The sequence below is a fragment of the Diadema antillarum genome, unplaced genomic scaffold (assembly GCF_040938485.1).
Source record: "Diadema antillarum isolate AM-2024a unplaced genomic scaffold, OU_Dant_1.0 seq00000696_RagTag, whole genome shotgun sequence".
NCBI classification, from domain to species: domain Eukaryota; kingdom Metazoa; phylum Echinodermata; class Echinoidea; order Diadematoida; family Diadematidae; genus Diadema; species Diadema antillarum.
Genome location: NW_027271601.1, coordinates 1478870 through 1505380, shown reverse-complemented (window position 1 = coordinate 1505380; position 26511 = coordinate 1478870). Strand labels below are relative to the sequence as shown.

At 38.4% G+C, this 26511-nt stretch overlaps 1 protein-coding gene across 2 annotated transcripts in view; it reads right to left on the bottom strand.

Annotated features, from left to right (window-relative positions):
- The window catches only part of LOC139737598 (BTB/POZ domain-containing protein 17-like), a 45764-nt gene extending 25374 nt beyond the window's left edge, over positions 1-20390 (bottom strand). Inside the window, exon 1 of one of the 2 annotated variants that reach the window (XM_071648279.1) lies at positions 20353-20390. Coding sequence is in view for 1 of the 2 variants with exons in the window: in XM_071648278.1 (XP_071504379.1) it covers positions 8337-8348 (12 nt within the window). In the remaining variant the exon portion in view is untranslated. Of the gene's footprint in view, positions 1-8336; positions 8501-20352 lie in introns of those variants that run through there. The other variant, XM_071648278.1, reaches the window with a different exon arrangement.
- Positions 20391-26511: the final 6121 nt, after the last annotated feature.

Below are 26511 nucleotides of genomic sequence, written 5' to 3'. Positions count from 1 at the left end.
GAGCAGATGCCTTGTGAACAGTGAAGATACCCTGATTATTCAAAGAAGTCTTAAGGGGAAGCTGAGGAGTCTATTCTTTCTTACAGCCCAGTACATGTGCACTTTCTGATCAAATTCACCATGGCTACTGTGATGCTAACATTATCTGCAGGCAAACACTGAGTATATACCTTGAAAAAAAAAAACTATTATCTGTAATGGTTGTCATGAAAATCAGCGACTGAGCAACAAAAAATTCAAATCTGAATGCACACTGACACAGGACTGACAATTTTGAAATCCATGAAGAATATGATATTTCATAAGATTTTGTTGTAGCTGTTGTTTATTTCTTTTTAAATCCTGCATTCTCACATCTCATGTGAGAAACATACTCACCGAGTCATCACTTATTTATTTATTCATTTATTCATTCATTCATTCATTCATTCATTCATTCATTCATTCATTCATTCATTTATTCATTCATTCATTCATTCATTCATTCATTCATTCATTCATTCATTCATTCATTCATTCATTCATTCATTCATTCATTCATTCATTCATTCATTCATTCATTTATTCATTCATTCATTTATTCATTTATTTACTTTGAAAGAAGTTGAGAGGAATAACCATTGTTGCCTACAAACTAAGGTAGTGACCGACCCTGGAATTATACACTAATGTGTGATCATCCTAGATTTATACATTGTACTCATCTCTGTTTTCCAAAGAAGTTTTTCTGATATAATCATCAATTTTGTTTCCTGAAGACCAGGGCCCCATTTCATAAAAGAAGCTATTAAAGATAGCAACTCTTGCAGGAATGGCAACTTCCCATAGCAACAGCCAATCAGGAAGCTGGATTCTTGTTGTTACCATGACAACTGCCATTCCAGCAAAAGTTGCAATCATATCAACTTTTTTCATGAAATGGGGCCCAGGAAATCACTCTAATATACAATATATGAAGTCTACCAACCATATACACCCTTTAATATACTCAATATATTGTAACAAGTATGGAAGTTTCGAGGCTCAAGGTTGTATTAATTGAGTGCAGTGTGATCAGCATACTGCACATTCATGCTGAAATAGGTGCATGTCAGTAAATGAGCTGGCCTCAGTCCAGGAAAGGGTGATCAATGACTATTCCAGCGACAGGACTGTCAGCCACGCATCGCTAAACAGTCTAATGCCACATCGTTACGAGTTTCATCTGCAATTAGTGCAGCATGGTAACCATGAGTGTGCATACTGTAGATATAATACCCCAATCATTATCATCATTATATGCCTTGAGTCTACACAGACAGACAGACATAATATTGCAATATCACTCATTCAAGACACCCTAATGAACACTATGGATGCAAGTGCGACAGAGAAGCCTGTGTTTCTGTGTAGCCCATGTTTCTGTGCTTGTATTCTAATATGATAAATGTTTACATCAGTAGAGTGGAGACTGGAGTGCTAGAGTTTGTCACTGCAGAAGTACCCTACCAGTACCAGCTGTTACCGCTGTATCATTTGTGATCAAAATAGAAGCATAACAAAGGTAGCACACCCCTGAGCTCTGTAGACAGGCCCTTGTTTGCACTGGACATCTAAACACACAAAGGAACAGCCTCAAGGCAAGCTAATCATTCAGGCTTTAGGAAATCATGAGTCACAGACTATCAAGCCCATATCACTTTAATGAATTTCTCTATGCTTAATACTAATAGAAGGCCCCTTGCACCCACATTTGCTGCTTTTCTCTAACAGAGAAATATATCCAGTCTGTACAAGATATTGAATGCTTGAAATATCACTTGGTCTCCAACCAAGTTCCAAAAATACCTATAATATTGGGACCTTTTATCTCATTGTTTTATCCACTCTTTTCTGAACACAAGCTATAGGAAATCCTTCACGTTCATTGTATTTTTTACAACAAAGAAATTCTGACAGTACCATGATTATATTTCCTCTCAGTTTACAAAGTTTCCCCTCTGTATGCCTACATGTATTTTTCATAAAGATTAATTTCAGTGCTCAATTGTTATGCACACAGCATTGTTTTGGTGATACAAAATTTTCAGCAAAGGAATGGTCTCCCGAAGGTCTACACACTGCATCATCAAAAGAAACAGTAACAGACATAATCATTGCTTTGGATTATTATCTGTTTTGTCTGATAGGAAACTATGAGCAATTACAGAATAAAAATTCTTTAATTTCCATCACTGTTTGTACACACACAAGTGAAAATTCTACCACTATTCTAATTTTTCCCCACCTATGCACTAAAATACATGCTCACACACACACACACACACACACACACACACACACACACACACACACATAAACATGCACAATGATGCATTACATGTCCCTTTTTCTCAAATACTGCAGTCTGTATTTCCAATGAGAGTTAAATAAATACTTCCTTGAAGAAATTCCAAGAGTTCCAGTCATGTGATTATTCTGTTTGCCAGACAAGTCTACTTTGTGTATTCTGCACTCTAAAGTACAGACATACAAACTACACTCATTATTGTTGTTATGTCTCTCAGTATCAAAGAGTTTATGCAGCCAATATGGCTCTGTCAGAAAAAAAAATAATCAAGCACATGAAGAATGTATCCATGTGTTACTAATATGATTCACAAAAGACATCAGAGAGAAACATGCAGGTTATGCTTGGTAGGGGGGAAGGTGCAGTCTTGTGTAAATGTCTTTCATTAATCATATTCAGGGAATAATTTTCCAACTCAAATTTGATTAGCAATTTCAGCTGATGAACAATATTTCACATGGTATCCTGTACATTTCTATGGAAGAAAACTGCTACACAAAAGATAGTTTGTGTAGCAGTGGTGTAAAAGTGCATAGCAAATTGCGATGTGATACCAGGAAAATTATTCCCTGATATTGTCACTTTAGCAATGATTGACAGACGATGTCATCAGCAAAATCTTGGTTTTAAGGGTTTCTTGTGGATATATATGTAAGTAATCAAAAGACAATTGAAATACTGTACTAAAATACATAACAAATGTGACCCGCTACAACAAAATGGTCCTAAAGTCGCGCACGGTCGAAGCCGTGAAAATCGAGTTTGAAGTTAGAGCATCAAAATTGGTCAAAACTTACGATTTTCTGAATTTGACATATTATTAGAGTCTGACATGTCTTCTATCATCTGTCGAAATTTTGAAGCAAAATGATGAAAGGAAAGACCCAAAAATAGCGTTTTTCTGGGCCATGTTTTTTTGGCGGTTTCAACGAAGCAGAAACTGGTTCGAACATTTGGATTGAGCGCCACACATAGGCTCCGCCCCTAACAACGACCACAGTGATCTCATTGATCAGTTTGCTGCTTGCCGCTAAGCTCGCACACTGCCCAGTCGACTGGTGCGTGCGGGCGGGTTGCGCTATGCCTAGCTGCTTCTCCTGACATCCTGGTCACTGATTGGTCGGTGAGGAGACCGCCGACGCTGTGTTTGAATGAGCATTTCAGGGGTTGCTAGGGCTTCACTTCTATTGTCCGGAGGTGAATACTGACTTGCGTGTCTCTTGATTGTGATTGCGTCGCAACAGTGCGCAAGGAGAACTTTTAGGGCGCTTTTCTCGAAACAGTGATTTCCCAGACGTCTTGACATGCTCTCCTTTAAACATCGATATCTCCGCAGCCGATTATTTTTATAAGACGTGTTATATATCAATTTAAAGCAGAAAGATTGTGGAATTGTGTCATGCAATTTTCAAATAATCGACCTCGCCCGACTTTAGGATCATTTTGTTGTAGCGGGTCACAAATATTTAGATATTCCTGTGGCCACACAAATGATGATCAAGGTATCTGTAAATACAATACAACTTGCAATACAACATGCATGACATTTTGCAGTGCGTAGCTCCTTTCAGCATCAATCCCCAAACATCACTTTTATAGCATAATGTCCTCACAACCTTTAGAGGGGTGATACATTTGGTTGAGATGGGGATTCAGGTTTTAATTCCTCTTAAGTAGAATTGTATGCTCATTCACACTTCAAAGTGATTTCTAATTATCTCACAAAAAGTTAAAACCTGAATCCCCATCTCAACCAAAACTATATCACCCCTTTAACTTGAAGAAATGGAAACACTCCAAGGATTATCTCTGTGTTCTTTGGAGTGTTGGTTTTCTTCTCATCAACTGGATACAGGAAAAGCCATTGAGGTCATATTACAGAAAAAGCAGTGTAAAACTGTACAGTTTCTTGGCAATGTCAAATTACAATATTTTTACAAGCCTGTTTTGTGTGTGTGTGTGTGTGTGTGTTGTTTGTCTGTTTTCAGTAGGCTTCCCATCAGTGCCTTGCAAATAAAGTGTTACTCCTAAGACACTGATTCAATCATAAAAACTTATAGCACACCAGTCATCTCCAAACAGAAAGATACTGACATTCCATCATTATTTTGTTTGGTTTCAATTTTTACTCCATGCTTCATATCTCCAGTTGTGCACTTTGTCTTTGTCATCCAAGCATGACACATTGACAAGTGCCCTAAACTAGGTCCGTTCAAGGTGAGGCCAGGCACAACAAACCAGTGACCTAGCTTGAGAGAGGGTGAACCGAACTAATAACACCAGAGAAAATGGAATTGTGGCGATGGAGCGGTTTCCAAACAAATCGCCAGAGTTAGCCACAAACACGGTGACACAATAAGCTACGGGAGATAAATGGGGATGACAGAATCCTGGTTGGCAGACGCCAGACTCGCACTGATGGCTCACTTCGTACGTCTGCCTCCAGATGAGAAATGAATATTCCATCTTCACAAGTCCCAGGCAATTTTCTATGATAATACCACATCTGAAGAAAAGATTACAGAGAATGTGCATCTGCCGTGCACTAAGAGATATTACATGGCCATACATGTACAATGTATCTACCTGCACAGCAACTCAATCTCCCATACATTCTCTGTAATGCTAAAACCTCTTCATCCTTTTTATTTTTGTCTAAAATTGGATCCAAAAATTATGCTTTAGTTAACACATTTCTCTTGTAAGGGTAGTCAGAAATAACAAAGCTCATCATATCACTCGTCTCAAGGTGGTATCCAGACAAGAAATAAATCATCTTTTCCTTTACAGACTGTACATCTGAAAAAAAAAATCCATGTTTACAATGCAGAACTGCTGCTCAAATTTGCTGAATAATTTGTGTCAACCAGCACCTACAACATTACACAATACACATAAAATTACATTATAATTCAAGAGACTAGAATCAATTGCAGATTTCAGTCATTGATATCATATCGTATATCAAATAGTTTTCCATAAATAAGCATCACATACCTTTCAAAACAGCATTGGGGTTCAGTTGCAATTTGCAAATCGAAACTTGTGACGCACTGTCAGAAAAATGTTACCAGCAGCTCTATCTACAATATTACACACTACTTTCCATTCTCATGCAACATGATGGTCCCTAAATTTTGATGATTACATCAATTTTCACACATTTAAATACAGTAACCAAAACATTTCAGGACTAAAGGATGTCATCTCTTTATGACCACATGTCAGGGATATGGAAAGAAAAGAAGCTGTTTCCAAGAGCTGTTATGGCCCATCGAGCAGTGTGATGAGCTAATTTTGACTGCACGAGTCTGTAGCCTTTTAACAAAGTGAATTATTCATATCATTGAATGGACAATTATCTTGCAAGCAGTTCGGAGCTCGTTAAGATGGACGATGTGTACAGTGATACATGTGCATGGTAAGTACAATGTATTGCCCTGTGCACGATGCATATGAAATGAGGTATGAGCAAGGAATGATGGGGTAATTTTTGTGGTTTGCCTCAAATTTCTTAAACTACGTAAGATACCGGAGGCAGATGTTGAAGGTATCACACAGCTTCCATCTCATAAGGTCACATTTCTACATCATGTAGTTTGTATATGAAATACTACGCACTTGCTTTCTAATTTTTTTTTTAAATTAATGATCTCACATAGATTTTTAAGTTTCAGCAGAAAGATCAGTCTCTCTCTTACTCTAAAAAACCCAATGAGGGATACATCTTCAACCAAACGTTGTATCACATATATACTATTGTAAAAATCATCATAAAGGTGTAAATCTTATGTTGTATAACACAGTGGTTATAATTTTATTTTTGAATATCCTTGATAATGACTACAGTGACAGGTATTCACTATACGTATGTCCATTCAAATAGCAACAAGAGATATATTCATGACTAAAAACTCCACTTTATGTGATATAAACTTTCCCGTATCATTCTTCCACAGATGAATTGTACATCTGGGTCTCACGTCATGAAAGATTTCATGATAGCAATTCTTGCTAGAATAGCAACTTCTCATAGCAACAGCCAATCAGGAAGCGGGATTCTCATCATTACCATGACATTTGATTTGCCATTACAGCAAGAGATACTATTAGAGCAACATTCTGTGAAATGGAGCCCTGGGTCCCGTTTCATAAAGCTTGTTATCAGTAACAACTGCCACATTTCTATGGCGAATTTGCTCTCAGCCAATCAGATGCAAGGATTTCAGTAGCTTATAATAACTATTGAAACTTGTTATTGATGTTAAAGGGATGGTACAGTATTGGTGGAGATGAGTATTGGGCTTTTAACTTTCTGCGAGATACCAAGAAAACACTTATGATACAGGGTGGTCCACAACTTGAAATTTTTGCATGTTGCAAGCTCAGAATCTGAGAATATTGCAGAAATTGAATATGCGCGGAGCGCACACGATGAGTACGTAGTACGCAATATTTTGCTGCCCATCTCTCTTTGTGCTGCTTACATTCAATGTTCTCTCTCATGTTTTGCACACAAATATCTAAAGTACCTGGTAGTTTGATGTTTCTTATGTTATGCACATGTTTTGCACATTTTTGAATACTTGCAAATTGCAAATTCTTTAGGATGTTGCATAGCATGTTGCTGGCTTTTTAGAATGTTGCACAAGAATTTTAGCATGTTGCAGCGACATGCTAAAACCCCTCGTGGACCACCCTGTGATATAGTACAGAGCATACCATTTTAAGAGGAATTCAAAGTTTATTCGATGAAAATCGGGTTTGGAATGACTGAAACATCCAAAAACAGAGTAAAACAAAGCGATGGTAATAAAGTGTGGGTCCCACACTTTATTAGAATCGCCCTTTTTTGGATATCTCAGCCATTCCAAAACCAATTTTCATCAAATAAACGTTGAATTCCTCATAGAATTACATGCTCTTTCATATTTCATAAGAGGTTTCTCACTATCTCACCAAAAAATGTTAGAAACTTGAAATTAGGTCTCAACCAAAACTAAACGATCCCTTAAGTTTTATGAAACAGGGCCCATTCTTCTTACTGTTTATTTTAACATGAAGTATTGTGGTACTGACAGAGACATTCTCACATTTCCCCCAGGTGAAGGAAATGGCCAATTTATCCTCTAGTCTAAGATGTATCCACCATTCCTGAATAATTAGTGTTGTTACATGTGGATTGAAATCATTCTTACTTGCCTGACAAAGGTCTGAAAAAATCACTCCAACTGTCAATAGTAAATGTCTTGTGGATGGTTTAAAATTGAGGGATTTTTTAAAGTCTGTATTGTTGGCAACAAACTCAATTCAGTGGAATTTTTTGTTACTTTGCCGCAACTGCATGCCAAAGGAAAATGGCTTGGAGTTCTTTTTTTATTTCATTTTTTCTCTAAAAGGGCTGATGCAAATTTTTGGCCAATAGTCCATGCCCTTCAAGCCATAAGCCCCCTACTCAGTGTTGCATTGTTACTACCACAATCACCATCACAGTGCTAATTTGCGCTTCCCATAAACTCATTTGGTGAATCAAACATGTTTGTGAGAAAGGCTCGCCTCAAAACACGCTGCACACCACCAAACTCACATGTAAATACATAGAAACGTACACATGAAGTGATTTCTTTCTCATCTTGCATTAATTACATCTATATACAGCAGTAAATCAATGCAATATTTTCTTTGTTCATTTGAACTACAAAATGAATACTGCGACAACAACAACAATAGGTATTGCACTATCTTTGTTCCTGCTTGGTCTGTGTAGCACAAAAAAAAAATGTAAACAAAGAAGAATCTCAATACAAAAACAGCATGCAACAGTTCACTCCAGCTGATGCAAGCAAAGGGATACTGACCCACTCTAGATCTTGGCTGTCACAAAGAGCTGTGATACTGGCCCTGACAATAGTGACATACATGTACAAAGGAAGATAAACAGCTTACAGCACTAAAAACATTCAACTCATATCGGACTCAAGTCCCGAGAACAGAGTACAGTACATACCACAGCATACATATTGATCCAGTCTGCTTGCAGAAGAGGGGAGCAATGCACCTCACCACTGCCCGAGCTTGCCCATGTGTGTCTGTGAGTCGCCAGGCTCACACAGACCCAGCCAAGAGACAAACCAGCCAATCGCTACCCCTCGGCAGGCCAGACTCTTTCAATAGAATGTCAACAATGCCTCAGCCAAGAACAGCCAAAGTGAAATGGCGGGGGGAAAAAAATGAAATAACACCCTTGGCTGGGCTTGTCCAGGCAAATCCATCACTTGTACCGTGAACAATTGCAGCACTCAAAATAAACATTCAATCTCGCACCATTGAAATGATTCACATTTATGATACAAAGGTTCGTGAGGGTTTTAGAAAACAAGAGTTTAAACTGTGAGTTTAAGAGGAAATGTCATGCAATACATACCATAGCTAGGAGAAGAGGGTTAGGGGGAACTATCCGCATCACAGGGAATCACCTCCTCTGTGTCAAAACACTGCTACGAGTTTCCAGGAAGATGAGTTTTCAGCTACCACGGTCTGCTGTGTCCCCGCAAATTTGCTTCATGAGCCGTAATTGAGGCCTAGTTGGGAGATGATTGTGATGGTTATACCAGACCGGCCTTGATCGCTTCAATTGCATTCAACACCTTGTCACACCGACTGCATCCAAGTTCTGTCAGAAGGTTGTAACTAGTGGTGTATTCACCTCATTACGTCTCAGCATGAACCGTGACGATTTCAAACGGGCTAAGAATCAATCAACTTGTACTATGGTGAATTTTCACTCAAAAAGCATCAGCAACATTCCAGGAACCACACACGCAGAACATGTACATTTGTGCATTATACACTGTAGGTCAAAATTATGGGCAATTATCGGTTTGATATCAACCCTTCAGACAAATCAGCCTCATGTATCAGTCTCATCAATGCTCCACATTTCTCTGAGATCTTCGTGGCGAATATGAAAAAAAGAAAGAAAGTACATTGTATGTCACATCACAGGTTCATCACGTAATGACTTCAGATAACCCTGAAGAGTGGAAGAATCCAGCTCGGGGCCTGTACACGTAGCGCTCTCTTCACATGACCCCAGACACGGCCATTATTTTTTTATTATGACCAGCAAAAAAAATAGAGGAACAGGTGACGATCCGCATTGATCCAATGCTGTGAAATTGTAACACAGTTACATCTGGTCGTAGAGTACTTGTATACTTCCAAAAAAGGTAAATACAATATTGCTGAAAATAAACTAGAATGAGCACTAAAAACAATCCTTTCCTGCTACATTACTTTGATGGATGTTCCTCCAAATACTATGATGACTTGTAATGAACGATTTGAACAAATGCCAAACACGTGAATTTCAGTTAGAAATTCATCAGCAATAGTTCCTGCAATGGGCAGGCACAGATGGCATGCACGCTTCCTGTATGATTGAGTCCAAGGTCAGAGATAATAAACCACAGCATAGAATCGTCCATAGGCAATGACATCGGCACAAAACAAAAGCAAGTTGTGATCGCTGGAGATGACACCGATACTTTCACATCAGACTGTGGTATGAACCAGGATGATCTTTCAGGAATATGATGGGAAATGTGTGTGTGAAAATTAAAATGGAATGCAGGAATAAAAAGAAAGACAAAAACAGCTGCTAACAGAAATGAATGCAGGTGTGGTAGCCACATGTCTTGTAATGACCTGACTTCATTCTGATGTGAAGGGCAAGGGGAGAACAGTTCAGTACTGACCATTCCTAATCAAACATCCTACGTACACTTTAACCATTTTATGGGTGGGGGAACAGAGGCAGTGAAGTTTACAAATATATTTCTGTAAATGAAAACTTGGATTAGTCAGGAGGCCCTTACTAAGCCACTCCCAGCTGACATAAATAGAACACGGGGTGTGCTTACAGAGTCGTACATAGAGGAACACCATCAACTTGTTGGGGATACTAGCATCGAACAACGAGGTACATCCCACCAAGTTCTCACTGAACATCCTGTGCGGCTCTGAGCTGGGAGACAGGAAGCGACACATTTCCCTCCAAATCATCACCCGACCACAAGAAACTCATTCACGAGCTCCACGAAAACTGGGATGATCCCAGCGATGGCATTCTGCTCTACATACGAATGTAAGAGGCTTGCCAAATGGCGCAACTTACTTTTCTTCTTTTTTCGATCTCAGAGCAGAAGAAGTAGTATTTCTTTTCTGATCTTCTATGAATTAAAAAAAAAATGTAGTACTCTACAGATATCATTTTGAAATTGAGGGCAGAAAACAGACAAGCACTTTGTTCATCTAGATGGCTAATTGTGAGCCTCTTACGAATCATGGTCAAATCAAGCTGTTGTCAATACACAAATGACTAAGCTACACTTGTACCATGAGACTAGTGATCAAAACAAACATTCCAATTTGGAACTTTATCTCTCTTTTTTCCCCCCTGTGATGTTCATCTCTGCAGACAACAGGCAAGAAACATTGAAAACAAAACCCTGTCAAATGCTTAGCACCGGTAAGAATTACTTACTGTACAAAGTGTGCATGTGACTATTTTCTTTAATGATAACACTAAAGCCAAAGTAAATGTAACTTTTCAAATAAGTGTGGGCCAGTATAATGAATGTATTTAAATAAAAAAAAGAATACTGGATATGACTGAAACTATCAAACAATGCAACATAAGACTGGGTATGATGAGCAATTCATTGACTCTTCCTTTCTTAAATGTGAGCATGCTTGTTTCTAGATTTTTTTTTCTTTCATTCAGGGCTTTTTTATTCAAAATCCTTGATTATTTTAATTCAGAGCATATAGCTGCCTTATTCTCACCATTTTTACCTATGATGCAGCTATAATTCCTTTCCCACAATTGAAAGAACATGCAGCAAAAAAAAAAAAAAAAAAAAATCCTTTTTCAAAACACTTCCCTGCTCAAAATTAATGTTATCATCAAATGCTATTAAGACCTTTAATATGGAAGGAACAGACTATCAAAATAGTTTATAGTACCAGCAGCATTTTTTTGTATCCAGAGACAATGGTGCAAATATGGTAGGGAAATGATAATGTGTTGTTGTCGGGTCTTCAGTATAGCACTGCACATTGTGACAAGGTAGCAACCTAGAGGGCAGTATAACACTAACAGCTGACAAGCACATCAATCTATGAAACCATATTCTTATGTATGTATGTACACATGTTTTTAATTCCACCAGTTCTTTTGTTTTTCCCATAGAGTTATTATAAAATCATCACATTCTTGTTCCACTTTGTGCATTAAATAACATAAAGTGGCATTTCTCAATACATTTTTTTTTTGCTTGATGATCATAAATGGTAGAAAAGAAAAGAAAAAACAACGAAAAATCTCCCCAAACTACAGGTATGCATAGCGTGTCTAAGACCATGTTCCTCTTGACTAAGAGCAATTTACAAACTAAGGACCAAGTTGATCTCAAGGCTTCAATTGCTATGTCTTTAGAAATATATTTTTGTTTGTTTGTTTGTTTGTTTGTTTGTTTGTTTGTTTGTTCTGGATTTTGTCTCATTGCTATGATGAAATATTCATTGGTGCTCCATGCAGCATCTTTAACCAGGGTGACGATTGAGGAGTACCAAGGCAAGAGACACCATAAAAGATAGCCTTCTCGCAGAAAAAAAGAAGAAATATGCATATTGGTGCACTCTGTATCAAATTTGTATCAACTTTGAGTAAATGGTCCTGTAACTTCTTAGGAACATACAGTGGTGTATAATCACATACACATACAATTGTATGTACATAAGTCTTTTTCCTCATGATGCATCGAACATAGGGCAGGGCATACTTTCATAAAATGAACTAATAACTGAAATCTGTGAATTAAATTGATTCAAAGGATTTCTGTGATTCCTTTGCTTGGAACCTTAGAACTTTCTTTCTCATTCATATGTGGAAATAAACTAATGCCCATACACTATTGATGCTAATATATTACTCTCAATCCACAGACAAATTAGAGGAATCTAAATGCATGTCTCATAAACTGACAATTTTGAATTAGGTATAAAGAATACCAATATGGGACATTTGGTGCCCTAGGGAGGCTCACTGCAGAAAGAGGGGGGGGGGGGGGAGGGGCATGTGTCCAAAATAGAGGCCAATCCGAGGAATCATGGGGCATTTGGTTAGCCTGCCCTCAACTACAATTTGTACACTGAGTATGCATGAACATAACTTTAATAAAACGGTCATTTTCCTTGCATCCATGACATCAGACTTAAAGGACAAGTTCACCTTCATAAACATAAGGATTGAGAGAATGTAGCAATATTAGTAGAACACATCATTGAAAGTTTGAGGAAAATCGGACAATCCGTTCAAAAGTTATGAATTTTTGAAGTTTTTGTGCAGTAACCGCTGGATGAGAAGACTACTGCAGTGTGTGAATAACTTAGATGTCACATGCGTACAACAATATAAAGAAAATATAAAGAGAATTTCACAAAATTTCATCTTATGAAAAAAGTTCACATTCCCCCGACTCGTTACCGACAAATGTTATGGGTAATATTATTCCCCCTGCCTTTAGAAAGAGCAAAGTCAAGTGCTCTTTTTTTATGTGAAAAAAGTGAAAATATGTTGAATTTTCTTTATATTTTCTTTATACTGTTGTACGCATATGACTCACAAGCTGTAGTAGTCTCCTCATCCAGCGGTTCAACACAAAAATTTTAAAAATTCATAACTTTTGCATCGATTGTCCAATTTTCCTCAAACTTTCACTGATGTGTTCTACTAACATTGTTGCATTCTCTCAATCCTTATGTTTATGAAGGTGAACTTGTCCTTTAAAAGTGCAGTATCCAACTTTGCACACTTCCTGTAGATATCCAACAGTGCACATCCTTTTCTGATTATTGCAGCATGTGGTCTGCTGTATCTTGATCTGAAAGCTCACTTCTGAGTCATGGCAGCTACAATACCTTGGGACTCTCATGGATGTTGGTCTGCATTCTACCGACTACATCTAAAATCATCTCCTTTTGTTACCTCCACCAAGGAAAGAGAAGGTTAAGTGATCATGGGCATTGGCTTGTCTGTTTGCAAAATAACTCAAAAAGTTATGTACGGATTAAAATGAAACTTGCACAAAGACTTGATTCTGACACAAGGAACACCTCATTCAATTTTGACAGTGATCCAGGATTTTTTATGAATTTTTGAAGAATTATTCATCTTTTGGCATATAAGGTCAATGAACTTGGGGTTTAAGCTGCGCGTAATGGAGGTTTACATGTACGCGCACTAAAGCGTGTGCTCTGCTCGGGCAAGGCGCAGTGTAATGACGTTAACAAAAGGCTTCTATTTTTATACAGTAAATGAAATATCTTTTATTATCACTGATAACTATCATAAGGTGCATAGAGTTTACAGAGGTGGGCCTGGGAGGCTTATTGAGTACAGTACAACACATTTCGCTCAACTCTCCTGCTTCCCTTTTACTCATACATTGTAATTAAAGACTGGGTAACTTCTTGACACAGAAAACACAAAGAAAAGGGAAAGGTCATTCAAAACTTACTTTACTTCCAGTCTGGGTCTCTGTTTAATTTGCTATACATTATACAGTAGAACCAATGACAAAGGCTAGGTAAAGGGAGAATATCCGACTGGCAGGTATTCATCAAGTCAGTCTTGGATTCAAAACAAGTCCATTAACTAAAGCTGTTTGTTAGCCTGATCTACAACAGACTATATGATTTCTTGAGAAGTTTGTTGATTCTGTATTTAAATCACACCTGCCATACACTGAAATTCTGAACTTTTGTATTGCACTGAATCTGGCAAGCTGCAAGTTCATGAACAAAACTATACAGCCTTAGACACAGACTATCCCCCATCAATCCAAATGAAATTCCTGTACTTAGTGTATGCTCCCTCTACCCTCCCCCCCCCCCCCCCCCCCCCCCCCCATCCCCACCCCTTCCCCTCCTTCTCTTCTATTCTGGCAGGGTTCAAGATGTCTGCTCCACATGACTAATGCAACTCCAGCTGGCTAGCGCAGCAGGAGTCTTTTACAGAATGGCATTTCACACAGTATTTTCGTAGGCACGCACAAAACACAAGCCATCATAAAAAGACAGCCACAAGTTAATACAAACCAGAGACTACAACAGATATTTGGTGTCATTGAACACCTATGACATAAGCTGCAATTTTGTCAGATGATAGTACTTGCCACAAATAATGCAACTTGTCACAAATTCTAGGACTTTGCTACTGTTCAAGCCACATCAGTTTTGTATTCACATGGGATGCATACAGTCTACATGGTACATCTATACAAACCAGATGTTGAAAAGTTCTGACTACAACAATACACAAGTACGAGTAGTCAGTGTCCTGTTAGATGATGAAATCCCCATAGAACTTGAACACAAATCATCTGGTTTCAATTGCAACAGGATTTAACAAAAGCATTGATCTTATGTCACTGATACACTAAGTTGAACCAGTAACGCTTTCTCATAACTTTCTTTTTGGGGGAGGGAAACAGACTGGTTTACAAACATAAAATTTTACATCCATTGCAACATGTTGTTTCTACCTATGAATACTGAAAAAGCTGTTACTTCCGTGTCAGGGAATAATTTCTTTGGTATCGCAGCAGTTTGCTATGTATTTTGGACATGACTGCCATACAAAATATTAGTTATGTAGCAATTTCATTACATAAAATTGTATAATAGTTTGTTCAAGAAATACATCTAGCGACTAAAATTACTTTGAAGCAATTTCTGGACGGTAAATCATTCCCTGCGACCTGTGTGTACAGATATTTTCGGGAGGGAGGAAGCCATCAACATTTTTCACACGATGTTGTTTTTTAAATTTGATACTGAGGCTATAGTAAAAGCACTAAATGCCTGTCAATGCCCAATATTTTCGTGTGCTGTTTAAATTCACAGCTTACAAATTCTGTAACAGTTTTTACAGTACATTTGCCTAAGGTTGTATGAGAACTAACTGCATAAAAACTTGATTCTAAAAATTGAAGGTCCAGTTTACCTTTGGGAGCAGTGATTTCAAAAATGTTCATGATACCAGTAACACATTTGATGCATGTGTGCAGGTACAATGTACAATGTATGTTGTATCACATACATTGTAACATCAAACCATATAACATTTTCACTATAAAGCTTGAAATATTTAGGAGATATCAGTGTTTTTCTCAATAAACTGCAAATGTAGACAGTTTAGTCTGGAAACATTTTTATTATAAATATTGTTCACATTTTGTGTCTTTAACAACACTTAACATCAATTACATTGTATACAGATTCAAATTTTTACAGTGGTTGTTTCTATCCCTAACTCACATTTAAAGCTATTTTTAAAGCACTAATGCCAGGTTTTTGTTTCATATCTGCAAATGGTAAATTATGCCTTTTAAATGCATTGAGAACATTGTACATGTGGATGGACTGGCCTCTTTAAAGAAGGTCCTTGAAGGAAAAAGTATCCATCGATTTGAATACATCAGCACATGGCTAATTTTCTTTAAAACGTTGCCTGTACAGCATTGTTAGAGTTATCTGGTGTGACAGTCCCATACCAATGCCATCGTGATACAATAGGGTTTATCCCTACTCACTGATAATTCTTTTAAGGGACATTTGTGCCTGTCAAACTATTAAAGCCAACATTTACTGATGCCTGTCAAACTAAGCCAACAAATCTACAACTCCATTCAAAGAACAATAGGGATCTCTGAGCAGTTCACTCAAGCCCCATTTAAACAGAGCCTTAAAACCAGAGTTACCACGGCAACGTCCGGGTAATGACAGGGTAATCGAGCTTTTCACCCTGCCTGTTAAAACGGCTCCTGAGATATGTAGCTCAGATGCCGCCACAGTAACTGTTGCCAAATTCTACCCTAGCCAGCTAGGGCAATTGCTGCGACATTATGCACTTGTCAATGTAATGACGCACCCCACTACCCCCGGACATGGGTGCGTCATGGTCATTTTTTGACTGACCACACGGGGTTTTTGACGGACACCACAGTCACTTTTTTGACGGACATAACGCTGCAAGTGACGAACACCACAGTCACTTTTTTGACGGACAACACGTTGAAAGTGACGCACACCTCGGTCACTTTTTTGACGGACATCCTCGGTACATTTGACGCACCCCCGTAAATACTGAAACGATTTTTGCATACGTTTTATTCAAGCAATTTCATTTTCTTTTGGTTCGTACACATAATTTGTAAAAGTTTCGGCAAGTTTTCCTTACCATGTAAGCACCGTATTGTCATTCACCGTACATCACGCTGCTGCTACGATATTCCGTACATTATGTATTCTGTGCATGCAATCCATACATGACAATCACATATGTGCAGAATGCGCTGTGTGTGCGCGGCCATTGCTAGTGCGGTGGATGCATACTGCTGCAACGCAGGTAGGTACACACCACGCCACGGCATTCATATTCCCGCTCGAGTACTGCGTAACTACAGCCTAGTCGCGGTACGTAGAGATTCGCACAGCTAGCTAACAGCGTCGCGCGCGCGTCTGGCCAGCTGGTCGGGCTATCCCGCGAGCAGAAAATGGCATGCGGCAAGCAGTTCTTCTGCAGCCGTTTCGACAGGAAAGATTGAACTAAGTTGTTACATCGCTGAACAGTCCCTGGTTTGAGATTGAGTATGCATGATTTCATGGGTTTGTTGGAGGGAAAATGTAAGGAGAAAGGGTGGCTTTTAAATTCTTTGCTTGCCAGATTCTGGCAAGCATTTTTTCCTCTTATTCCAAAACGCTTCCCGACTTTGATTTTCACTTGCCGCGGGAAAGCGCTCACTGTAATTTCACTCGCGGTACGTGTATCCGGGACCGGTAGCGTGCAAAAATGCATGCAGTTTTCCATAGCCAAGTAACGTACCATGACCCACCCCTCGGTTCAAAATAATGCGTGTTATTTTCCATAGCCAAGTGACGTACCATGACGCACCCCTCGGTCAAAATTTTGACCGACAATGATGGGATTTTTGACGCACCCCTCGGTCAAAAATTTGACGGACAAAGCTGGTAAAATGACGAACACCTGGGTCACAAATTTGGCGGACCAAACGAGGAAATGACGAACCCATGTCCGGGGGTAGTGGGGTGAGTCATTACATTGACAAAAGCATTACCCTCACATTACTGCAACACTACCCTGGTAACTCTGCTATCTGAACATAACAGCAGTAATATTCTTTTTGACACACTCAACACACACTATGACAAGATTGCATACAGAGAATGATTGACACAGAGCAGTGATCATGTGAATGGATTGTAATGGAATGGAAAGTAGCGCAAAATTATTCAGTGCACTGCAAAAATTTTAGCATTTTTTTTTTTAATAGTAAGACCTCTGTCCCCATTTAAGGGACTATACAGTACTGGTTGAGGTGGGGATTCATGTTTTGAACATTCCTAAGTGAGATAATGAGAAACTTCTCATGAAATATGAAAGAGCATGTAATTTTAAAAAGGATTCAATATTTATTTGATGAAAATTGGTTTTCAAATGGCTGAGATGTCAAAAAAAGTGATAATAATAATAAAAGGCGACAGGCCACGCCTTTTATTAGGATCTCTTTGTTTCACCTTGTTTTTGGATATCTCAGCCATTTCAAAACCGATTTTCATCAAATAAACTTTTGATACCCCTTAGAATTGCATGCTCTTTGAAATCTCAGACAGTGGTTTCTGAATATCCCGCAAAACATTAAAAGCTAAATCCTCACCTCAACCAGAACTGTACACACCCTTTAAAACGGTCAGAAATTCAATCATCACTCAACATCAGTGTACTACGCAAAATTCAATGCATGGATCCACCACACGAGATCATTACTTACACAGGATATAAAATGTGTTTTCATAAAATATTGTACCTACATATTTGTAGTTCAGTTGGGTTCATATTTCACACACACATACACACAAACACACACACACATAGAGAAATCCATTCTGCCAAAGATTCTACCTTCATGTCTAGAATTTGTCTAGAATTTCTATAGAGCCAGAAGTGTATAGATCTAGACCTCTACACTACGTTAGGGTTTAAAATGAGACGAGTCCCCCCACATACATTAGGGAGACTACTGGCATGGTGATGGTGCCCTGGGCCAGGGGTAGTACCAAGTACTGTGAAAGTGGAAATTTTTGCGGTGTTGAAATTTTCACGCATTTCGCGCAACCTGAAACCAGCACAAAAGTAAAAGCACGCAAATATCTTTGTTTGCCATAAATGTTCCAGCAGTTGATGACTTGATTCCTCAGAATTAAAAACGCGCAAAACTCTTTCTTACCCAGCCGAGCGCGAAAAATTAGTTGCACGAAAATATCCACTTTTACAGTAGTAAATTCTATGTGTAGTATCTATCTATTTACACAGCCCAGTCGCTGCTTCGCACGGCATCTGGTCGGGCTTATCCATAGTATAGTAGAGGCTAGTGTAGCCTGACCAGACCGCTGTGCGAAGCACAGCAGTCTGACATGTACTAGTGTTTAAACGTTGTGAACGACCGTTGCTTTTGACGGCAAGACCACAAAAAAATGTCTTTTATTTTGTTTGATTTTAACAGTAAGATGATTTTTATCAACCACCTATATCGTATTTTGCTGATGGTTGAGTTGAATTTGGTGCTTTGTTGGTATCCAAACCTTATTGTTAAATTTTTCGGAGTAGATTGTGCGATGATTCACAAATCAACGAACTACCATGAACGCTCAACCCGAGGTACCGTGGTAGCATTTTACGTACGCCCGTGCGTTTCGTGTGTTACGGTACGTAAAGCTTGTCGTCTTCTACGTACATGTATTTCCGCGCGTGCTGCTCTCATGATTTGACCTTTACATGGGTCACTTCCGCTCCGACTCGCTACGTTGTAGTTTAGGAGAGTGATTGCCATTCAATAACACGCAGAAGATGAGGAGTGAAGCAATATGGACGCTTACAGACCTGATTTTAATGATGGATTTCGGTGGGTTTTTGACGTAATTAAAAATAAATATGCATACCAGTACCGATTATTGAATGATTATCATAGATTACAGGGATTCCTTATATTTTAGTTTTCCACGATTAATAAAGATATTCATGAAGGAAACGTACACCCACCGCTGAAAATAACGTCTGCGAAAGAGTGGACATGCAGTGTAGTTAAGGCTAGTGTAGCCCTACAGTGTAGGCTACACACTTGACCAAAGATCGGTCAGTATCTTGTCATCAGGGATATGTTCTGCAACGCGTGGCCGTGGAGATTACATCTCATGATCTGGCCTCACGGAATCCCTTGGCCCTCGGAGGAGAGCCATAGAAACTCTTCCAGACAGATGGATTTTTCTGTCTAGCTACACACAGGCTACAGAATGCAAACCCATCCATACAGCAATTCTTAATCTTATCCAATTCAGCAATTGATCTCTACTCAAGAATGCTTACCCATTCACTATAAAAGTGGAGCAAATTGATAAATTTATATTAGTATTTACTTTTTAGAACTAACTGTGGTAACTGTCTAACGTTACCTAATAACGTTAGAACTAGTTGTTCTATAGCCTAGGGTGCTGTCTAGACCCTCTAACATCCTATACTAGATTCTGTAAATCTAGTTTCAAGTTAGACAGCACTCACTGACACTGATCACTTGACTCAGCTCAGTTTGAACACTCATTTGGACATGAACTGTCACTACTGTACGGCATGTTTGTTTGTTTTTTCATCATTTCATCCTATTCCACATCTAGTCTTGACTAGGGTAAAGGAGGTTTCCCGCATCACCATTCCTCCTCCTCCTGACCTGGGCTCTGCCTCTGGCTCAGTCAGTCAGTCAGTGCATGATCATGATCACATTGGAATTTCGAGCCACTTGTGTAACGTGTGAAACTCCACTTCATATCGTTACTGCTTACAGTGTATGACAACATAGTGGTTGATACTCTAATAAGTTACGTACCGGAATTTAGATACGGCAAGCAAGCTGTTAGGTGTTTCTCCTGTAATCAGTCGGAAAACAGCACACTTTTTTGCAGGACCTTTGCTTCGTAGCTCGACCAGCAAAAGACGTGTGGTTATCTGCCTAGCTCGGCGAAGACTCGATACGTACTTATTACGAGTACAGCTCAGCTTCCCTCGGCCTCGTCTCTGCTTGCTTCCCGCCCGCCGCGCCCGCCCGCCCGGTCGGTCAGGAACGAGAAAGTTGTACGTCCATCAGGGGCTCACAGGCCAGCAATTGCCGTGTTGTGTGTGTCATGTGTGTTGTATACACACACACACACGCACGCACGCACATCATCACCTGCCAAGCGCTACCCAGTTAGTCTTATACAAGACTGTTCATTTATCTATTTATAAGAGCGTTATCATGCTGTCGAAGATTACTTGCAATCGATGACTTGTCATTATAGTACTTATTGACATGCACAAATCCTGTTGAATCCTAAATGCAGACGCTTTATTTGCCCACTGAACGAGATCATAGCTTACCTTTTACTCTGCAATTTGTAATCCCACACTACTAAAAGCTGTCTCCGTCTTCGGTGATGAAATTATAATGGAAATATGCAGCGGTCTTTTATATGCAATGATTTCAAGTTCAGACTATACAATAAAAAGCTCTATCTTTAAATCCTTTTGAAAAAAACAAACAAACTCGTCTAAGTCACGATGACTTTTAAAGTCACTATAACATTGTTATTCTTGCAGTTTAGTCCATGAAATCATTATACCTTTAGTGAAAGCTTTTTAGGTAGTCGGGTTGAACATTTTCTCTGTTTATGCATGGGGGAAACATGATTATTATGGGAAAATAGAATTGAAGAGTTTGTTCGCAAAAACCAATAAGTCCATTTTTGAAGATTTTGAAGTACGGTCTCTGTCATCAAGTACAAAATAATACCTTTTAAATGAAATGTTGATCACTACATATAAATGTACATTTTTGAAGTTATGGTCAAAAGAAGCAAAAATTTTCTTATTATTCTCTTTATTTTTCTTGACCTTTAATCGCAAATAATAATCTCCATTTGGCAAATATGGACTTATCGGCTTTTGCAAACAAACTCTTCAGATGGTGTTATATTGGTTGAGGTGAGGATTCACTTTTAAACTTTTTTGCGAGATACTCAGAAACCACTTTATATGAAGTGTTAAAGAGCACACAACTCTATATGGAAGAGGAATTCAAGCTTTGTGTGATGAAAGTCCGTTTGGAAATGGCTGAGCAGTATAAATATATATATATATATATATATATATATATATATATATATATATATATACATATATCATATATATATATATATATATATATATATATATATATATATATATATATATATAACGACAACAAATGGAGCCGGGACATTATTCGCAGGTTCTGATCGTCAAACTGAACCGACCCCCTGCCGGAGACAAAGATAGCTGACTCCTGATCACTCGCTCTGCTTCACAATATCTTGATGCTTCTTCGTTGTCAAAGATTCCAATATGAAGTGAGGAGAGGAAAACTTCTCTATTTATTGGGTTTTATAGGACCCTTTTAACATTTCCACCGACGCACAGTTCTACGTCACTTTTACTGCCACTTTGTTTGGGTGGAGGGCTATGTCTGGCTATGAGGTCATAGCTTGACCCAAGGAGGGCAGAGAGTGGACACTATGCCCAAATTTGGCAAGTAAAAGTGGAGAATGTGACCGGAAGGATTGGACTTCCTGAATGACGCAGGGTGACTCATTTTCCAGAAAACTTATTTCTTTGTTACTTTTTTGTTTTAATTCTGATTCTCAGAAATCTTTCTTCTCTTTGTTTTGACAAAAACCATGATGTTACAATACAGTAAAACAAAGCGATCCTAATAAAAGGTGGGTCCCACCCGTCTGGGTCGGATTGCTTTGTTTCGATATCTCAACCATTTCAAAAACAATTCATCAAATTCATCAAATTAACTTTGAATTAGTTTAAGAATTATATCATGTTCTTTCTTCTTTTTTTTTTCATAACAAGTTTCTCATTATCTCAAAAAATATCATCATCAAAAAACGTTGGAAGCCCACAAAACCACATCTTAACCGAAACTGCATGTGCCATAAAAATAAAAAATATATGATATGACAACATCACCACCTTGTTTAGAGTCATTTATTTATGGTTGCATAATTGTAATATCGGTGCTCTTTAAAGCCATGTGAATATGGAGATTCCCAAAACCTCTTTACATGTTATAATTATGTCTGACTTGGATAAACGTGTTTATAATCATTTTGTTTGATTTTATTTCACTCATTCATCAAAGAAAACTTAGACAATAGTCATGAAGCGTGGAGATGCATTCTTAATTTTTTAATAGGGCCTATTGCTGACAAACAGATGCACGCACGCACACACACACACACACACACACACACACACACACACACACACACACACACACGTGCATATTTTTGTTTCTGGGTGAGTTGTCCACTTTCCCCTATGAAAACTCTTTTTTTATGAACCTGCTCTTTTCGACACATTCTTGCTGAGATGTTTGATTTTGTTTGATTGATGCAGTTTGTTTAGTTGGATATTAGGCAAGCTCAGGCGCTCCTCTAGCCCGCTTTATTTATGAAAGCAGACTATACAACATGTATCACGACTTTAACAACAAAATTTCGCGAAATATAATGCATGCCTCCCTGCATGGCTCCAGCTTGGCAACCTGCCGTGTTGAACAACCTGCAAGTCAACCACAGGAAAGTGTACTGCACGACTCTCGATCTTCCCAGGGGTCCTGATAGGAAACAGCGCCCTCATCACGCGACGTGCATGACTCCTGTAGTTCATTTGATAAACTAAATCCGCTGGTTACTTCAGGCAGCGCAGAGTATAGGGAGAGTAGATTTTGCAACCAGTATGCCATGCTTATCGCCTCCAAAATAGTGTATCGAGGCTCTATATAGAACAAATAATAATGAAGACCATTAATGTGTTCACTGTCAATTGAGAGTACATGCTCGAATGTGCTTTTATGATACTACGATTGTATTGATTCAGAATTCAAGTCTCTTTTTTTTGTGTGTGCAACGATCCTTATTATATATGTGCAAGAAATCCACGATTGCTAACGGATAATCTTGAGCTCGAAAAATTGAGATTACAACTCAATATAAAGTTTAAGACCGATCAGTTTAGGCAGTCGATTTTTCTCACGTCTCTACTTTAACCAGGCACAGCCATTTGTACTCGTACTTCTGTTTAGCCCATTATGTTAGTCTTTCGCACTATTGCCTCTTCCTACTCTGTTAGCTTTACCAAAATGATGCGAACTTATCAAAATATATTAATAGATTCTCGGGGACAGCTCTTCAGAAATAAAGTTCTGTAACATACTATTGTTGTACTATATACCACAAACCCGACCCTGAATGTGGGTAGTATGCAAACAAATCTCCTTCCCTTCGTGTTGTGCTGTTCACACTTCTATGCGAGTTTTTTCCTTCGTCGCTACTGAAGCGAAACCTGAAAATGCAAAGATATTAGTATGCAGTGATTATGTTTTAGGGAGAAGGTATTATGTGGGAAGCTAATACATTTACAATTGTAATGGAGAGGGCACATGAAAATATGCTGACAGTTAAAGTGGAAATAAAACTTTGAGTCAGGGAGGTGTAAAGAGTCTCTTTCCACCTCCCTGATTAATAAGACTGTATACCCTGGGCCTATTATAGAATTATACTCTACTCGTCTTGATTGTTGTTTGGGGGTTGGCCCATGCCACACAGAAACTTTGAAGAGTTTGTTCGCAAAAACCGATAAGTCCATTTTTGAAGATTTTGAAGTACGGCCTCTGTCATAAAGTACAAAATAATACCTTTTAAATGATATATTAGTCACTATATATAAAGGTACATTTTTGAAGTTATGGTCAAAAGAAGCAAAAAAATTCTTATTATTCTCTTTATTTTCTTGACCTTTAATCGCAAATATCTCCATTTGGCAAATATGGACTTATCGGGGTTTTTTTATCTTCTTTTTTTCCATCCACTCAGCTTTTTCTATACCATAGCAGTAACTGCACGTTAATGGTGATAAAAGAAATAGATTCCTTATAGAATGCAGTTTCACTCAATGTTCACGTTGTTTTTGGTAGATAGACACACATGCCATGAAAATAAAACAAGAATGACGGAAGTTTTACACCATCAAAAATAAAGTTTGATATAGAGTACATGGTCAGACTGTCAAGTTTCACATGGTAATTTGACGAACCAGTAATATTGGTCACTATACCATACTTATAATTATGCAAATAGGGTGCATTAAAAACACCTTTTACTTGAAAATATTACAAAAATCATGTTTTCGGGACAGATGATTTTGCGCATGTTCTATTACACCAACACAGAAATGCCTTGTTTTCTTTTGCGAAAGAATGGTATGTGAACAAGAAAATTTAGTGAAGATTCGTATGAAGAGCAATGGGAGACTTGTGAGGCAATGACGTCATCACTGTTCTGATTTTATTTCCACTCGTGGTTACAACTAATACTCTTTCGTGTAAACATGAAGATGTGAAATTTAAAGTCCCATACGTCTGAATTTATATATAATTCAATTCATCTGCAGTTCGTTCCTTTTTTTTCCCGTCAAATGTATACGAGGCACACATGCAGATACTATACGATAAAGATACATTTCCATATTAAGTCTGGAGCATACGTTTAAATAACGTATTAAACTAGCTTCAATAAAACAAAACGAAGAACCGTCATTATAACAATGATAATAATGATGGTGGGAACCCCAAGAGAAGCAGTATTAATAAACAGGGGACCCCAGCAAATATTGTGGTATGCTAGTGATAAAACTTATGCGTTTATTGGAAATTGCATTTCTGAATTATTGGTTTCGTGTCGCATTTATTAAGAATTATGCCGCATGCAAGGAAGCCAGTGCAGTCGCGGAAGCTATGAAATTATAATATTTTATACGTGGAATGAAATAACAGCGTCAGTGAAGTGAAACCCTTATGGGAATCCTATATATAGATGCTCATGGAATGCAAGAAAAGAATATAATTTGCATGACAGTAAACAGTAACCACGGACATATAAGTTGGCGACTCCCACATACTACAGATACTATGTCACATGATCGACACACCTCGTTTCAGTGAGTTGTTTTGTACATAATATACCATTAGCTGCATATACTATCTGCAGGATAAAAAATGCAGCCAATGGCCTTTCATATACCAATAGGCTGGAAAGAAGAAGATTTGGTCATCCTCATGACTTCTCAAAATGGAAGAGTCCCTATACAATCCAAGTGTATATATGCCTATGCTGACCTGTTTTGATTCCTTTTGTAGCGATAACCAAATCATTAAATTCTCCACGAAAATATCCATCATATATTTTTAAACATTTTTTTTCTTTAGTTCTCTACACCCTGTTAAGCCGTTCCTCATTTTTTTTTAAATCCTCCAGGAAATTTTTATTCATATTCCCGCTGTGACACCAGCCTCTTGTAACCTTTGAGCTGAACAGTATATAGGCACAGTTTTGTATACCTTTATTACTATTCTTGGCTATTTACTACCTGCACTTACCTGCAACAGCACCACATGTTCTTTATGCGAATGTTTCTGACAAATTTTTGGCAAAGCAAGGTCAACACACATTTGGATTGCAGGGGCCTTTTAAGCGGGGTCATCCCATGAGCCGACAACCACGAGTCATGCGGCCCACAAGTTCGACATTGAAAAAAAGGTCCATCAGTCACCCTTCCAGCCCATCAGTCCGACATTATAGGCAAACAAGGTCCACGAGACCGACATTGCATCCCGTTGCTTACTGCCTCGGCATCGGGCCTTTTTTGTGTAGTGTGGAACTCGTGGGCCCTGTTTGCCTGGTGTCGGATTCATGGGCTTTATTTGCCTATTGTCGAGCTCATGGGCTGTATGACTCGTGGGTGTCGAACTCCTGACCTGCAGCCCTTGTAATTATGTCAAGATGAATACATTATTACCACGCGTTCCGTAAGGCTGCGTCTCACTTCATACAAAGTTTATAGGTTAAAAAACAACAACAACAATGTAAAAAGTCCACATTGATGAATAAAATAGAATAAAATG